We start from the raw sequence: 18,331 nt of genomic DNA, 5'->3' as shown, positions 1-18,331 counted from the left end.
AGTACAGTACAACAGCTGGCATATAGGGGCTAGCATCAAGTGACCAGGCAAGAAGAGTTACTGACTGGAGGAGGGAGAGGAGGTGGGAGATGGTAGAGCTGAAGGGTCGTCAGCAATAAGAGATGGAGGGCAAGCTGCAATTTTACTCACACCTGACATTGATTGAATGCACGTTCACATCTTTGAAAGTTCACAACTTGAAGGTTCGTACATAAGGGACTTATGTTTTAGAATATACAACATCTAAGAATAATAGGAATTCTAGAAGAGGAAACACAGAAAGCAGAGGGAAGAAAAGTAGTGAAAAAACAGTGCAGGAAGATTTCCCAGGAGTGAAGTTTTAAGTCTCCAGACTGAAGAGCAGACCTAGTTTCGGACACACTGAATGAAAAGAGACCCACCCAAAGCAGTGGATAAAGGGAGCATCCTAAAAGCTTCCAGAGACATAAAACAGCTCATGTATTAAGCAACGGGAATTAGAATACCATTGGATTTTCTAACAGCAAAATGGGATACTAGAAGACTGGAGTAATGCCTTCAAAATTTGGAAGGAGGGGGTTTCCCTGGTGGCGCAGTGGTTGAGAGTCTGCCTGCTGATGCAGGGGACACAGGTTCATGCCCTGGTCCGGGAAGATCCCACATGCCATGAAGCGGCTAGGCCCATGAGCCATGGCCACTGAGCCTGCGCGTCCAGAGCCTGTGCTCCGCAATGGGAGAGGCCACAACAGTAAGAGGCCCACATACCACACACACACACACACACACAAATTGGAAGGATAATCATGTTCATCTGAGAATATTACACCTAGCCAAATTAACAAACAAATATGAGGGTCCCTCAAAAATATTTTGTGACATGCAAGCATCTAAAAATTAACACTTCCAGTGGTGTTGGGAAAACTGGACAGCCACATGCAAAAGAATGAAACTGGACTGCTATCTTATACCATACACAAAAATTAAGTCAAAATGGATTAAAGACTTGAATGTAAGACCCCAAACCATAAAACTCCTAGAAGAAAATGTAGGCTTCTTGAAATGGATCTTGGCAATGATTTTTAGAATTGACACCCAAAGCAAAGCAACTAAAGCAAAAATACACAAGTGGGACTTCATCAAACTAAAAAGCTTCTGCACAGGAAAGAAAACCATTAACAAAATAAAAAGGCAAGGTACTGAATGGGAGAAAAGATTTGCAGATCACATCCAATACAGGGTCAATGTTGAAAATATACAAAGAACTCATACAACTCTGTAGCAAAAACAAAAAAATCCCAAAAACAGTCTGATTGAAAAATGGGCAGATCTGAATAGGTATTTTCCCAAAGAAGACATATGATGGCCAACAGGTACATAAGATGTTCAATATTCCTAATCATCAAGGAAATATGAATCACAACCACATGAGATATATCACTTCACACCTGTTAGAATGGCTATCATCAAAAAGGCAAAAAACAAAACAAAACCAAAAAAAGCAAGCATTGGTGAGGATGTAAAGAAAAGGGAACCCTTGTGCACTGTTGATAGGAATGTAAATTGGTGCAACCACCTTGGAAAACAGTATGGAGGTTCCTAAAAATATTAAAAATAAAACTATCATATGATTTAGCAATTCCACTTCTGGGTATTTATCCAGAGAAAACAAAAACATTAATTTGAAAAGAGTTAATTGCAGCATTATTTAAAATAGCCAAGATATGGAAGCAACCTAAGAGCTATCATAAATGCGTGAATAAGGAAAATGTGAAATGTATGTGTATATATGTATCTATATCTACATATATTTATTCATACGTACATATGCATTATACACATACATATATATACATGTATACACATACATACATACATACATATATGATTCAGCCATAAAAAAGAATGAAATCTTGCCATTTGCAGTAACATGGATGGACCGTGAAGGCATTATACTAAGTGAAATAAGTCAAAGACATACTGCATAATCTCACTTATATGTGGACGGTAAAAACCAAACAAATAACCCCCCCAAAAAAAACAACAGAGGCACTTCTCACACACTCCAGTTGTGGCAGCCTTATTCCTCCCTGGCCTGAGTGAGTAAGTGTGCTCCAATCAGCTGCTGCTTTCATTCTCTCTTGCCTGAGCAGGGAACAGATGCCTGAGGGCAGTCCACATGCAGAGGTGAGGCCAAAACCAAAGCTGAGCCCCAGGGCCGGTGCGACTAAGGAAGAGGAATGGAAATCTCTCTGTGCAGCTGCACAAGCTGTGGATTAAATCCCCGTGATCAGCTTGGTAAACCCTGTGTCTCTGGAATATCTAAGGGACAACGAGTGCTCCCACAACTGAGACCAGTCTAGCTCTAGTAGCTGTGGACTTTGGGGGCAAGTACACATAGGATTCGGCCAAGTCAGAGGCTGAGCTGGCCCCACAGTGCCCATAGTGGGTCCAGAGACCTACCTAGAGGTACTGGAAGGCCTCCTGGGGAGGTGGGGTTGGCTGTGGCTCATGGTGGGGGTAAGGACACTAATAGCTGAGGCCCCAGGAAAATATTATTATTACTGTTATTTTTTGTTTTGTTCTGTTGTTGTTATTGTTTTAATTTATTTTTTCTTTTCTTTATAAACATTTTTTAATATATTTTTTACTTTTCTTTTACTTTACTTTTTGTTATTTTGTGTTTTTTTCTTGTTTTTGTTCTTTGTTTTGTTTTTAGATATAAACATTTTTGATCATTTTTTTGTGTTTTATGTTTTCTTTGCTTTTTTTAGTTTGCTTTCTGCTTTTGTTTTTGCTTTTTGTTTTTGTTAGTTTTGTTTTTATTGTTCATTTTCACTTTGGGGTTGTTTTGTTTGTTTGGTTGTTCTCTTGTTTTTAGTTTTCTTTCTTTTTTTTTCTTTGTCTGTTTTTATCATTTGTCTTGTGTTTTGTTTGTTTTCTTTTCCTTTTTTTTTTTTTTTTTTTCTGCTCCACTTGCCCTGTGGGGTCTTGGTTCCCTGGCCATGGGTCAGGCCTGAGCCTCTGGGGTGGGAGTCCAGGACACTGGACCACCAGAGAATTCCTGGCCCCAGGGAATATTAATTAACATGAGCTCTCCCAGAGGTCTCCATCTAGACACCAAGACCCAGCTCCACCCAACTGCCTGCAGGCTCCAGTGTATACAAATATCAAATCATTATGTTGTTCAACTGAAACTAATATAATGTTATATATCACTTATACCTCAAAAATTTCTAAATAAGAAAAAAATGTTTTAAAGTAAAAATTATAACTTCCAAAACACTCTTTCTTAGGAAAGTACTAGAAGATACACTTTGGCAAAATAGAGGAGTTTAAAAAGAAAGAGAAAGAGACAGGATGTAGGAAATAGAGACTCTGATCAGAAAAGGATCATGGGAATTCCCTGGTGGTCTAGTGGTTAGGATTTTGTGCTTTCACTGTGGTAGCACAGGTTCAATCCCTGGTCAGGGAACTGAGATCCCACAAGCCACACGGTGTGGCCAAATTAAAAAAAAAAAAAAAAAGGAGCACGAAAGTTCCAGGACAGTGGCTGTGCAGCAGACCTAAAGTGAAACCCAGTCTACATTACAGCAAAGAGGTATAGGAAATGGGTGTCCAGGAAAAAGAAAACTGAGAGTAACTGTCATGTTTGACCATGTGGAAATGGTACACAGAGGGCTTTTATAATCCTTTTAGAAGATTTGGGAAGAAGAAATAAAAGGTACACAGAAAACTAGGAAAATAAACAAGAAGGCAATTATTAACTCTAGAAAAAACAAAAGGTCTATAAGGAAGGAGAGGTAATCAACATTGAACAATAATTACACAGTAGTAATAATGTAAATACTGAATGCTGATTTAACCCCAAATTGTGCTATAACTGTATTGCAGAATGGCAGATGGAGATGAAGAAAAAAATAAGAAAACTGAATCTTCAACTATCACAATGGAAAGCCAGATACCAGAAGAAAGAACTAAAAAGACTGAAAAGTGGTTGTTTTAGGGAAATGGAACTGGGGGTTGCAAAGAGGCAGGCTTTTCTTTATAAGATTTTTAGCACTATTCTATTTTGTAAACCATTTTTATGTGTGCTACTGGTTAAAGAAAATAAATATTAAAATTACTTAAAATAAGTTTAGAAAGAAAATAAATCAGGCTACTACAATAAAAGATTAATCTCAATGTATTTAAATGTAACCAAAGGAAATGACTGCAGCTAATCTTAGTAAGAAAATGGAATGCGGGGTTGGCTATTACTCAGAAAATATGGCCTGAATAGTCATCTTAGAAGGATTAAACAGATCTATTAAACTATTAAACAAATCTATTTAATACTATTTAAAAGTATATATACTGTTTGCTATGAAATTCAAACACACAATTTATAATAATCCTTATTAACTTATAAATTAAAATATCTACAAGCATATAAATAGTAAATATTCTTAAGGAAACACAAGTGTAATTTATAAAAAGTAAAAAAAGTAAAAAGCTTATGATTAACTTCTAATGATTAAGCAAATGTGTATCTGAGATGAAGAGTCACAATTATTTGGTCTCATCTCACATTTCACAAAGCACTGGCTTGAAATATTTCCAAGTAACTTTGCATTGAAGGTTATCAATAAAACTTCTGTTTTAGGATATTTTTTATTTTTTAAACTGATATAACATGTTCTACTCTAAAAAATCTGGACAGTGAATCTAATCGTTGTTACTGAGGATGTGGTTATGGGTAAATGTGTACGTTTGGAATTGCCTTCATGAGGAATCAGATTCTTCCAAAACTAAGAAACTTAGCTTTAAAATGTTGTCAAATGTCTTTCACATCAATAAAATTTAGGGCAGTGGCCTCCAAAGCTGGGTGCCTAAGGCAATCCACTGGGGGGTGGGGGTGGGGTGAAAAAATCAACACCCCTATTTTGAATTTTAATGTACCCCTTTATATTTTATTTCTGTTGACTGTATGTACTATAGAATAATTATACAGTGATATGTGTACAGAATTCATAAATAAGCATATATATTGATATACTGGCAGTGTATTATCAAAAGAATTTACTAATGGAATTTCATGATCACAAATATTTGCAGACCACTGATTTAGAGATGTCTCCCTACTTACAGTTGGCAAACCATTAATAGTCCATGGGAGTAACTTAAGTGTTCGTGAGTGAAGAGGGCAGGAGAAAGCTAACATATCTCTCTAAGCTAAAAAGTTCATTTTAAGTTATGATTAAGAATTAGACAACTTACCTGCTACAGTTGAAAATATTGTGATAAAAAGTGAAAATGTTGAAGTATACAAATGCCTGGATTTTTTACAGCCCTTGATATGTACATTTGTCACCCATATGTCACAGACTATATTAAAATAGTTCAACAATGTGCTCATGTGGTGGTTCTAAAAGGCTTTGTTGACGAAGTGTTCTACAGAAAGGAAAAAAAACCTAGAAACCATTGATTTAGGAATTAAATGCCCAAGCAACCTAAGAGTATTTTATTCCCTCATGCAGGCAAAATACAACTCAGTCATCAAGAACTACACTAGTCACTGTCCAATACAGTATCCACTAGTCACATAGGGATATTTAAATTAACTAAAATTTGATAGAATTTAAAATTCATATCCTCAAGCACATAGGCTATCAGACACGTTTCAAGTGCCTGATAGCCACATGTGGCCAGTGGCTGCCATACCAGACAGTGCAGACAGAGAACATGCCATTCAGTGCAGAAAGTTCTATCTAACAACTCTGCCCTAGAATAATATTGAGACTCTCAAGTTGAAAATTCTCAGATTTTTATACTTACTAACTGTTACTCTGTCCTTATCCCCCAACATAATGTTGTTTGGCATCAGGTCTCTATGGATGATCCTCTTCTCCTTGTGTAAGTACCGAAGAGCTAGGCACAGCTTCAAACAGCAAAGAACAAACAAATGTTATTTCCCCGATATATACAGATAGACAGCCACTCATGATCACTACACACAACTCTAGGAAATCAGCTCAGAACTTTACTGTTTCATAGAAAAAGTTAATGAAGATAAAAGATACCTGTATAAATATTTTTCATAGTCTCTCTTCAGCAAAATGATGTTGTTTTTCCTTCAAAGAACTGAAATGTTCTCCAAGAGGGGCCCCTTCTATAAGCTCCATAACTATGTACAACCTGTCAGCTATATAAAAAACAAGAAAATGTAATAGAAATAAATTCAATATAGACATTTTGAAAAAACTTATGAATTAGAATCCAAGTTCCCCAATGGGTGTTCAGGGCACAACACAAAAGAGTTAGAGACAGGGACCCAATCAGCTCTGGAGGGGCTGGGGGTGAGGGGGTCTTGGGGACAACTGGAGCCCAGCAACAGTCTCTTTCAGCTACAGGCAACCTCCTAGCATAAGTTTATGCTGGCAAATTTTCTCACTTTCTATGTACACCAGGATGTGGAAGGGTTGAGAGGCACCAAAGAGAGCAAGTAAATGATCCCAAGTCATGGAGGATTCCCTGAAGAACAGGTAAACCCAGCTTTCCTCTCAATGGTCTAAAATTTACCCTTAAATCAAGCCAGACATTCAGACATTAAACTGCACTGTTCTTCAGTCTCGTAGATTTACCTCACAGTATTTTACAATGAAATCATACTGTGGTTTAGCAATGACCCCACTGGATATACCATCCATGATGGAAATTTCTGTGATGCCAGCTCAAGAGCTGAGAAAGCTGGCCTTCTCCAGCTTTCAGCTCATGAATCCCAGGAACCTCACATAACTGACTGAGTTTGTCTCTTTGCTTTGGATGCCAAGAAACAGAAGTAAATTCTACTTTCTCCTCCAAAGTCAATATGTAACTATTAACAACAGTATGTGATATGTATCTTTTGTAATGTTTTGGATGTATGTAAAATATGTATATATACAACATTTACAAAAATGAAGCCACACCATACATATTCTGCAACTTATACTTTTTTCATTCAACATTCTTATCTGTTCGTCAGTACACACAGACCCACGCCATTCTTTCTGTTGGTTACATTGTATTCCACAATACAGATGTATCATAATTTATTTAATCATTCTCCTAAAGATTGACATATATATTGTTTCCAATTCTTCATAATCCCAAGAAATATTTACTGTATGTACTAATCTTGCCTCTAGCATTAATTTTCTCACCTTTTATTTCCTTTTATCATGATTTCTTAATCTATTTTATCTTATGTATTTTTAAGCCACTGCCAATTCTTTTTGGAAGAAGCCAGGTTATTTTGTTTTTAAATTAAGACAAGTTGTGTCACTTCAGTACAAGTCAGAAGCTAGTCTAGATCTCTTTATGATGGGATATGCACTAAATTATGGGAAATTATTCTAATATCAAGAACAAATGGCCAAGGGGGCAGGATTTACTGAAGAGTTTCAGCACTGAGTTCCTCTGAGTCAACCAGAGGAAAGGAGATGGGTAAAATCATAACATGCCAAAGTACACAACAGGTTTGCATAACAATAGCACTGACAAAGAGGCAGCAAGGAAGCCCCTTTAAAGGAGAGTTATTTTGAAATTTCACAGGTGAAGCACATAAGGTCTATTAATAAGTATATTACTTCAGTCAAATGTCCTATTTTTTTAAAACAAGTGACTGAGTTTGGTTTCACCTCAAGATTTGATTCTATATTCCATCATCCCAATGATGACGCAGAATCAGTCAGGGCTCCATTGCCATCTTGTGGCAATTACCTGAACTTGAAGAAAAAGAAATCTCAAAAAACCTAGACCCAATTTATTTGGGGGGTGGAAAATGTCATTTTTTCTTAAAGAAGCTACCAACCTTTAGTTTTCTTTTCTCCTGATACTACTATGGGCTTTTTGTATATGAAAATAGCAATAATTATTATTTTGGTTTGTTCATGTGGTCTTACATATAGGGATCTAAGAATTTTATAAGTATCTTTTGATCATTGATTATCAGTGTTTCACTGATCAAGAAAGTGATGCACAATGTCATCCACTGTCATATAGACAACAAAAAAGGTAGAGAAAATAGTTGACTAAGCTTATTTTGTAACATTCTAAAATAAAAATATGTAACTAACATAGATACATTATTAGAAATATCATGGAAACTCACACTTACTTTCCAGAAATGTTTTGTAATAGCGTACAACATTGGGATGATAAAGTTATAAGAAAATAAATAACAAACATTATACTACTTCAAAATATAAACTTGTTTTCACAGACAATTTAGTTGGATTTCATACTTGAAAACAACAAAGAAATCATATTTATATTTATTTATAAAACAAAGCATTTTAAGATATCATCTAATTTTTCAGGATTCTTTTTATTTGTTGCTCACAAAACTGTTCTGAAAATAGCAATCTCCCATATAGCCTTACCAAATAGAATTGAAAACTGATTGTGCTTTATCACCTAATTAAACTAGAGGACTGTAGAACTGGAAGCTATCTTAAGAATTCATTTAACACTTCCTATTCCAACATCACACACAGATTGCATAGAGGAGAAAACTGAAATGAAGCAATTAATTTTGAACACATATACCTATGCTCTTAACCTCCCCCTGCCACTTAAATGTTTATATACACTGTGTCTATTTACACGACTAGTGTCTTTCTATGCTCTCCAAAATTATTAGTTTGAAACTGAAATAATCTAAGAGTTATTAACTCCATTAAAATAATAATAATAATTGCCAAGGACTCCCTCCTTGAACAAACTTAAGTCAGGCTCCTCAGAGTCCTTCTCTGGACCAGGCCTCCTCCTTGGCCTGCCTGGTTTCAGCAAGAATCTTGCTAAGCCAGTTTAGTGAGCATCTCTGCCCTCTGGATATCCAATCAAGTTCCTCATCCCCCCATCTTTGTTATCTAATCAAGTTTTTCTTCCCCCAACCTGATAACTAACCAAATTCCTCTTAGTAACTTTCCATTCTTTGACTCCCCTAGCCCTGCCTTTTGGGTGTAAATCCCCAGCCATCCCTGTTGTGTTCAGAGTTGAGTTCAATCTCTCTCCTCTACTCTAATAGTTTGACTTCTATTGCAGTGGTCCTGAATAAGGTCTTCCTTGCCATCTAAAAGTTCTTATCACAAGGAAAAAATGTGTAACTACATGTGGTAGATGTTAACTGGACTTACTATGGTGATCATGTCACAATACATACAAATACTGAATCATCATGTTGTACACCTGAAACTAATATGCAGTCATATGTCAATTATACCTCAACAAAAAGTGTCCAGGCACCAAAGAGAGCAACAATTTCTCTTTGGCATAGTTTACCTCAGAATGTAACATGGAAATTCTATTTTTTTAATAACATAATAATTTTCTACAAGAATACTAAATTTTTGTGGTTGTTTATTTATAATTTGAGTTTCTAAGTAAACTGAAATTTGTTTTATCTCAGAATAGTCAATGGTACATCATAAATGGCTTGCATCTCTTTCTGGCCTTTCTTCTTGCCTTCTTTTGAAGGAGAGTCCACTGGTTGTCCACCAAAAATCTGCTCTCACACTCCTCCAATCCATCGACTTGTAGCAGGACGTGCTTCCCCACCACAGATCACACCTCTCAGCCTCTCTCGCAGCCTCAAGGGGCTCATCACTCAGTTCTCCCCAGTGGAGTGTGAGGGGAATCCTATGTCTGAACCCAAAACACCGGGTGCACCAGCGGATATAAATGTGCCTTGGCAGGTGCAACGGGAGAGAAAGAGTGGGCATCCCTGTGTGACCTCATGGAGCAGAGCACCACACCCTGGACTGACAGGAAGACAAAACCCATTGCACGGTGAGACCTCTCCTTCAAGCCCACACACTTTGGGGCTTCTTTGTTACTGCAGCTTAGTCTTAATATTAACGAATACACTCTCCCTTTCTAGTCCCATTTCCCTCACTTCTGTCTGACATTACCTCCTCCTTTTTGACCTCAATTTACTGTCCTTTCCTTGGTTTAAGCCCATGGTGCAAGCACAGTTCTACAATTTTGAGTTCCCTCAAAGTTCAAGCAGAGGCCTCTTATATGGCCCCACCCTGACACTTTCTTTTCTTAGAAAATATACTAAAACCAATAGTCTACCTCATCAACTACCAAATGGCCAGCAGATTTTAAACAATATGTAACTAGGTAAGCAATAGAACCATATTCTAGACCTAGCTCACTGGCCAGGACTACATCCAGATTTGGGTTCAAATGAAGATACTAGACCAGCCTAGGGCAAAAGCCATGCTCTAACCTTGTGCTATGAAAGAGCACACTGCCCAAGGCTAGAGTGTTGGAATATGAGCAAACACTAACTTTACAAAATCTAATCTCTTTGTACATAAAAGTCAACTATAAAACAACCTATTAATGATATTTACTGTAAATTATAAATTGGAGTGGAACTAGAGATTTCAATGAATAAAGATCATCGTATTTATGGTTCTTTATGTCCCAGCACAGATGCTATGCAAATTTAACTCTTTGAAAACAAAGAGCCATGAACTGATAGGTCTCTCCAGGAGTTATAGACAGTATTCATAATGAATGTATAAATAAACAAAGTTGAAAAAGAAACCAATGTGTTCTTTGATCACAAAAAGAATTCCCATTTCTCTCTGACATGTTTATTCTTTCTCCTGAAACAAACCTTCATAATGATACATGAGTTGTGAACATTATGTTAGAATGTTTTGTTCATGTCAATAAATAAAAACCCATCTTGAAAATTCACATTTTAGATTACATAAGCCATATTTGAGGAACGTTAACAACTTGGTTCCATTTGACAAAAGTCAGGGAAGTCTTAGTCATACTCTTATGCATGTAACAAAGTAACCAAATATTCTACAATATAATAAGAAGGAAACGAATATGCTTTCTCCGATATAATACTCTCTGTGCTGTGAACTCAATTATTCTGCATCCCTGGCCCTGATATAGTTATGTCTATGGTTCAATGTCAAGCCTTAGGAGAAAACCTGGTGATTTGATATCACCTCGATGCCAATTATATTAAACAGAACCAGTTCTTACATAGCATGGACAAGAACAGCACATGAATTCTACTTTTTTTGATGACATTTATTTAAGAAACCGTCTTCATAAACAAAAGCATTTACCTGCTCTTTAATTATGGTTAATTCAGAAACAATATTCCTTACACTGCTGTCTCGATCTTTTTTATCCTTTCCAAATGCTGGGTTATGTAAATTAACTTCTTTCATTGCTAAAAGATTTTGACCACTACGCTTTCTAACCTAAAATAAAGGAGACAAAAAAAAAAAAAAAAAAAGAATGGTTTGGGAGTAGAGAGGGGAAGAAAGTGATTAGATTAATAAGGTCACATGATTAAGCCAAGTCATCTAAATAAGTCATATATCTTTAAAAAGTAAATTTGTATTTACACTAAGCTCACCTCAAAAAAATTGGTATATCCTGGATCAGTCTGCAATATTTCATAGGATTTTACTGGGTAAATACAGAAACACTGGTGTGAACTTGGAGAATGTGTCATGCATTGGGACAAGCCATTTTGACTATTTGTGTGAGAGATTAGTGACAGCTTTTGTCTTCAAAGGTCAGTGACCAATTTCTAGAGCTGAGAGCTAAGGTAAGACAACATCAGTGCAGCTATCTGTTGTACAGAAACAATCATTCTAATTTTTATATCTATTTGTTCACTGACAAGGGCTCCAATTCACTTGTGTGTGGGTGTGCAGGGAGACATGCAGTTTGTTTGGGAACATCGGAAATGTTGTTCAAGGGCAAGATCACCTTGTAAACACAGCCAAAAGCTCCACTTCCAAGATGATCCAAAACTGCATAGTTGCCTATATATTTCGAAGGAGCTTTATTCTGATTAATGCTTTCAATATTTTCAGCAATTTGCTTCAGTTCATCCTCCTAACCAAAAAATGAAAAGGAAATGGGTTGCTATGATAAATGCATCCTAACTGCATAGCAGCCTGACAAAATATTTAAAGCTCAAGACTTACCACTAATAAATTCAACTTTGATACTAATTCTTCATAAGCACTGATATCACGAACATAATGTCTTATGTCAATGAAGATCTCAAACAGGTCGGTGGGGAAAAGTCTACAGAGAAAAATACACACACATGCTTCCTATAGGAGTTGGAAACTCTGGCCCATTCCTTCCCTTTTGGACCTGGCTCACTTATAGGTTAATTACATTAAATACACTGCCAACAAATGGGAGAAAATAATACTCACCAACTTATCTCATGAAAATAAACTAGAGACACAGTTCTTAAGAGGTAAGGAAAAACAATTGGAAAGGAAAGTTCCAGAGATCTACTGTATGACACTGTGCTGATAGTTAATAGCACTGTACTGCACACAAAAATTTAAGAGGGTTATATGTCAGGTTATATGTTTTTTGCTGCAATAAGATATGATATAGATTTTACAAAAATCTTATTTGTAAGACATCTGGGGGTGTAGTATTAAACATACTAGGAATGAATGTTTATTGGGTGTTTATTGAGCACAGAGCACTTTCACAAATACCATTTGATTTAGTCCTCATGAAAATAAAATTAAAATACAGGTGAATAAAAAAATGAAGAGATTTATGCATCATTTCCAAGCTACTGGCTTCAAGGGTTTAGGTTTATTAAAATCTTTAAGTCCACTGATGTGGATGATTTAGGGCCTTGAAATGAAAGTTTATAATGAATAACAAATACTTCCTTTTCTTCCCGTAAATTCAACTGTTATATAGAAATAAAATAAAAACATAAAATGCCCCATTCTTCCAAACAAAAGATGTTATATTAACTCAAGATTTTATTTCCATTTTGCCTTATCAATAAGATTCTAGTAAGAACTTGGGCCTACGATTTGGCTAACCTGCCACCTCTATGGCACGCAGACCACACCTGTAGGTCTGTCTGCTTCCCAAGGCGGTGGTTTTTCTGTCATGCTTACCACACAACCTTCTGATCCACGAACATCCAGCCTCCTCCCCTTCAAATGGGTTCCTATCCTGTTAAGGACATCCAGACAAATACTTTCTTTTCTATTGATTAAAAGGAAATGACTAGATCAACTTTGGACATTTCTGAATGGGCAAAAACAAGCAGATATTGTTATTTCATCCATTAAAAATGTTAATGTCTTTAAAAAGAGAGAAAAACTAAAAACCATAGCAGTTACATGTAATTAAAAGAGTTGTGTTGATGTGATTCATGTGCTTTCCTCATGATTTTGTGAATTTTCAGTGTTAAGATATCACTAGGGTTGCTCAGTATTATCTGTGGATTTTAAGAAATCTGAAGACACATGTTTTGCATACTGACTCTTTCTTCTCTTACTGTTTGCATCTAAATCAGGTACATGAAAACAGTTGACTCTAATGATCACTGATCACTTAAATTTCTCTAAGCTCATACCTTTTAAAGAGTGGTCTGTTTCTTTCCATACTGAAGAGAAACCTCAAGGCTCTGAAGGCATAACACTGGAAATAAAAGGATATGTGATTCTCAAATGGTAGGAAATAAAAGGATATGTGATTCTCAAATGGTAGCTGAACAAAGTAAAACATTTTCAGGATAGCATGATCATGAAGTGAACATTAACGTGGCTTTTTGGTGAGTGTGGCTGGTCTCTGTGGGAGCCACAGCTTGTAACTGAAAACAGACAACATCAACACCTGGGCCAGTTCTCATGTTTAAAAAGCATTTGCGTTGTTGAAGGCTAGGGATCTGGGCCTTGTTTCACTCAGTGCCTGTCATTAGTTCCTTTCTAGAAAGTACAGAAGGAGCAGAGAGACAAGAAATAAAACTCCTACACCGAGAAAACCAAATGTCCCAAGATTTCCAGGAGCTCAAGGTTTATTTTCTTTCTAGCCTGCTATGTACGCCTCAATATTTATATAGTTTCTCTGAGAAAATAAACACTAGAAATAATGACATATAAAAATAGCCACAGGCACACTGGACTCAAACTTGACAAATTGGTCTCTTGAGTAAGGTCTAAAGCATTCCCCAGATAGAACCATCTACAGTAACTCCTGAGAACACTCAGAAAGAGGCCTGTGAGACTTTAACAAAGAAAAATAAACACTGGACGTTTTGCAGTGCTGAGAAAAAAGAGAGAGCCCCAGGCTTGCAGCTGTATCTGTACAATAGGCCACCACTGGGGTGACCAGGGTCTGCTGAATTCGAATCTGGAATCATTTCATGAAATTAGTGATCTGAATATAGAAGGGTCACAAACAAAACTGTCTGGAGAAGCCAGGCAGATAACAAGACCACATGAAGGAGACTGGTGAGAAAGCAGTGGAGACTGCGAGAAGTGAGGAACATGCATGTGCCTCGAAAGAATTTCCATACATATTCTTTAAAAGCCTGTACTGGCTTAACAGAATGCATGTGCAGGAGGGAGTGTACTTTACCATGTTCCAGCACAGTGTCATGCATCAGTGCTGTACTAGAGAAGTAAGTCCCACGCCTGTGTGTTCTCAGTGGTAGCTCTCCAAAATCTCTGCCTGCCAGCCCATAGATATCACCAAATATTCTGTGCTAGGTTTGACCATCATTCTGGCTGAAAGCTCTTAAATCAGATTGAAGGCAAACATTGTTTTTTACTTCCTGTTCTAACAACTTGAAACAAAGATAAGCTGCAGCTACTACAAAGGCTTACTTTAAATTGATTTTATCATGCCAGTGTCTTTGGGGACACTTGCCCCCTGGTGTCCACTCTTCAAAAAAGCACATAGGACCCTGCATAATGTGGCCCCTTCTTACCTTCCAGGCCTCATCTCCTAAGGCAGGGGCCCCCAACGCCTGGACCATGGACCGGTACCGGTCCGTGGCCTGTTAGGAACTGGGGCGCACAGCAGAAGGTGAGCAGCAGGTAAGCGAGCAAAGCTTCATCTGCCGCTCCCCATCACTCCCCATCGCTCACATTACTGCCTGAATTCTGCCCCCACGCCCGCCCCCGTCCATGGAAAACGTGTCTTCCAGAAAACCAGTCTCTGGTGCCAAAAAGGTTGGGGACCGCTGTCCTAAGGCACTCCCTCTGCCCCACACCCCACACCCACCCCACTGAGCAGCCTAAGCGCACTCTAAGCTGCCAGGCTTCCGTGCTTTGTCCACGCTCTTCTCTCTGTGCGGATGCCCGTCCGCCCTGGAGCAGATATCATTGGTGCCCACTTCTATCCCTTTACTCACCTGACCAGCACCATCTCATCCATCAGGATCCATTTTACAGGTTTGCCTTTGTAAAGGTGAAATGCTACTGACTGTGGTCCACGCTTAAAGATGGCACATAGGGCCTCCCTGGTGGCGCAGTGGTTGAGAGTCCGCCTGCCGATGCAGGGGATACGGGTTCGTGCCCCGGTCTGGGAGGATCCCACGTGCCGCGGAGCGGCTGGGCCCGTGAGCCATGGCCGCTGGGCCTGCGCGTCTAGAGCCTGTGCTCCGCAACGGGAGAGGCCACAGCAGTGAGAGGCCCACATACCGCAAAAAGAAAAAAAAAAAAAAAAAAAAAAAAAAAAAGATGGCACATAATTTTCCCCTTAGTATTATTTTCTGATACACAAGCAATGTTTTTAAAACATAGAACTTACAGATAAGCAAAGAAATATCTAAATAAAATCACCCAATTCCCTACAGAGAAACTACTATTAAGCCTTCTACATTGTTTTAACAGAATTTGTTTCCATGCCAGCCTCCCTCACCAGATATTTTTCCCTCTCGGTCAGTACAGGGGACCCGTGCTAACCTAAAAATTCTAAAAATCATAGATTATATTACCAAAATTTCCCCAGATTCCAGTAACTTGATATTAAAGAATAATGGATATGTTTATTACCTGTAATAGATTAGTTTTTGCTGCATTCTTTTGTTTATTTCGTAAAATTAATTTTGCTATTGTATATGCACCATTTTCCTGGAAGAATAAAAATGCCATGTTATCAGTGACCAGCAACAATGCCATGGAGATACACAGCATAAAGAAGGAAGGAACAATATTAAAGAAGAAATGTTAGTATAATATTGGAATCAGGAGTAAATATTACAGGACAATACTAAAAATGTCAGTGTAATACTTTTAAACATCAAAGACTATAACCACATCGTAAAATCTTAACTGTCGTTAAAGATTATAAATAGCAAAGTATATCAATTAAAAGTGATTTAAATACTTTAAAAACAAAGAGTAGGGGGCAAAAAATGGGGCAGAGTAAAGGGATCCAAATGTCTTTATATTTTGCATTTTAAATACCTAATTATGAAATATTTCTCCCTTTATTTTTTGTTAATTAAATAATACATGTAGATAAACTAGTATAGAAAAGAAAATAGAAAGAGAAAAATAATAGATTTTAAAAAATGAAAGTTATTTGTATAAACTGTTAACATCTTTCTAGCCTTATTCTAATACAAATACAGACATGGCGGAATGAATAAAAAGTATTACCTTATTGCTACATTTTTTATTATCTATTAAATACATAGTTTACTGAACTCTACTCTATGTGGGCACTTATATTATGACTGTGAAGATCTTTACCTGCCTTACTACATTTAGTCTTCATAGCTGTTCTGTGAATTAGTCTGTAATTTCCTTGTTTTATACATGACAAAGTCAAAACTTAGGCTAAATATTTTTCCAGAGGCCAAGACAGCAAGCAATGATAACAGGACTGAGCCTCCCCCTGCCTCAGCAGCCACCCTGACCTGCTGAGCTTCCCCAGGGACTCTGATCACTGCTGACCTGATCCTTTACTAACTTTATGAATTTATGTATTTTTAAGTTGATGTATTGAGCAAAAAAAAAGTTTTTTCTGTAAACTTCAACAAGCAGGAAATAACTTTTATAATAGAAACACATACAAGGGTTGTATACAAATGTGTTTATTCACACACACACACACATATGACTGTATATGTAGTGAATTGGTTAATGAATTATGCTTTGTGTGCTTTGTGAAATCAGTTTCCTGGCAATAAATATTTTGTTTGGTGTGTTTCAATCACCTCTAGCTGAATAACTTCGTGTCCTCTTAAAGTGACTGCTATCCTTAACTCATGGTGTCCTATGTGCCATAGGAATTAAAACAATTAAATTAAAACAATTCAGCATAGCTTTAAAAAAAAAGATAAAGAAAATGAAGTAGACTGCACATAATATAGGGAATAAACACCATCAATTACCTACATGGCAGTTCTTTTTAAGCTGAGTTAAAAGAGGAAGGACAAGAATATAAAATGGAATTCTACATGTTAAATAAGACATATTACAATATTTTTAAGCCATGTTCCAGGATACAGGTGTCACCTGAGGTGGGCTCCCTCCATCGTGACAGGTCCTGGCACCCCGCCCTCTCACCTGAACCACCTGGTGGGCGTTGGTGTCGTCAAGCACCAGTTCTATGAGGGCCGCACAGCAGGCTGCAATGAAAACCACAAAATGCCATGTCTGTCGTGGCCATGGCGGCACTTGAACATCAGCACTCTCGCTCCCTGCCTCAGAGAATTTTGTTGGCAGAGCCATCCCTCAGAAAACCCTAATTTTCCTTCTGGCACGTCTCTGGGAGAAAGGCACCTGAGTTGTGCTGGCTGGTACCTCTCCTCTTCACGTAGCTCACATGCATGCACACCCCACGGCAGCCTGTGGGGCACCCCTAATGCACCCCCCTGTGCATGGAGTGGGGACGGGGGGCAGGCACCGTCAGCCCCATACCCAGCATGTGCCCGGTGTGGAGCACGTGCTCAGTGTACATGGACAATGGTCAGATAAATAGTGCGTACTTTAAATATATTATCCAAATTAACCCTTATAATCCGAGTATGAACTACTTTAGAGGGCTAACAGGTTAGGCCACAGAACTTGGCAAGCAGAGGAAAGTTTGGGGTGTCTTTAACCTGCAAGTCCAACACTGGTACCAAGAAGTTTCAGGCATCCACATGGATTTAACTTCACATTCTTTAAGTTATAAATTGGGCCTAATTAATATTATCATTATAATTTTATAATAGAATAATACAAGGTTAAACAGTATCAAATAATAAAATGTAATAATATGATATAAATACCTGCTTGAAGAGAGAATGTATTTTCTTGTATTTCCCGAGGGCTTAAATTTTCTGACAAATGAAGCTGCTGGATTCGGCCTGCTGCATTGGCACTAGACAGGCTTCCAATGGAGGAACGATCAGAAACTAAATTTCTGTCCCTGAAAAAGAAAAGTTAATGCACAGACCAATTTATCAATGATAGTTCATGGTCAGTGCTTTCTGATTCCCGTTTTATAAATCTTTGCCTCCCCCAGGTCATAAAGTTTTCTCCTGTGTGACCTTCCAATCCACTCAGAC

The 18,331-nt window shown here is 37.6% G+C and overlaps 1 protein-coding gene across 1 annotated transcript in view; it reads right to left on the bottom strand.

The window, feature by feature from the left end:
- NEK10 (NIMA related kinase 10) overlaps positions 1-18,331 on the bottom strand; it is a gene marked incomplete at its 3' end in the record, with an annotated part of 225,272 nt that overhangs the window by 140,888 nt on the left and 66,053 nt on the right. The window contains 11 exon segments of the mRNA XM_081247364.1: positions 5,794-5,896; positions 6,039-6,053; positions 6,057-6,160; positions 8,117-8,162; positions 11,103-11,240; positions 11,758-11,886; positions 11,979-12,081; positions 13,400-13,464; positions 15,825-15,902; positions 17,346-17,407; positions 18,053-18,192. Coding sequence (XP_081103490.1) covers positions 5,794-5,896; positions 6,039-6,053; positions 6,057-6,160; positions 8,117-8,162; positions 11,103-11,240; positions 11,758-11,886; positions 11,979-12,081; positions 13,400-13,464; positions 15,825-15,902; positions 17,346-17,407; positions 18,053-18,192 — 983 coding nt within the window.

Source organism: Mesoplodon bidens (genome assembly GCF_964165515.1).
Source record: "Mesoplodon bidens genome assembly, chromosome: 10".
Classification (NCBI taxonomy): Eukaryota; Metazoa; Chordata; class Mammalia; order Artiodactyla; family Ziphiidae; genus Mesoplodon; species Mesoplodon bidens.
This window is presented reverse-complemented; position numbering and strand designations above follow the sequence as displayed.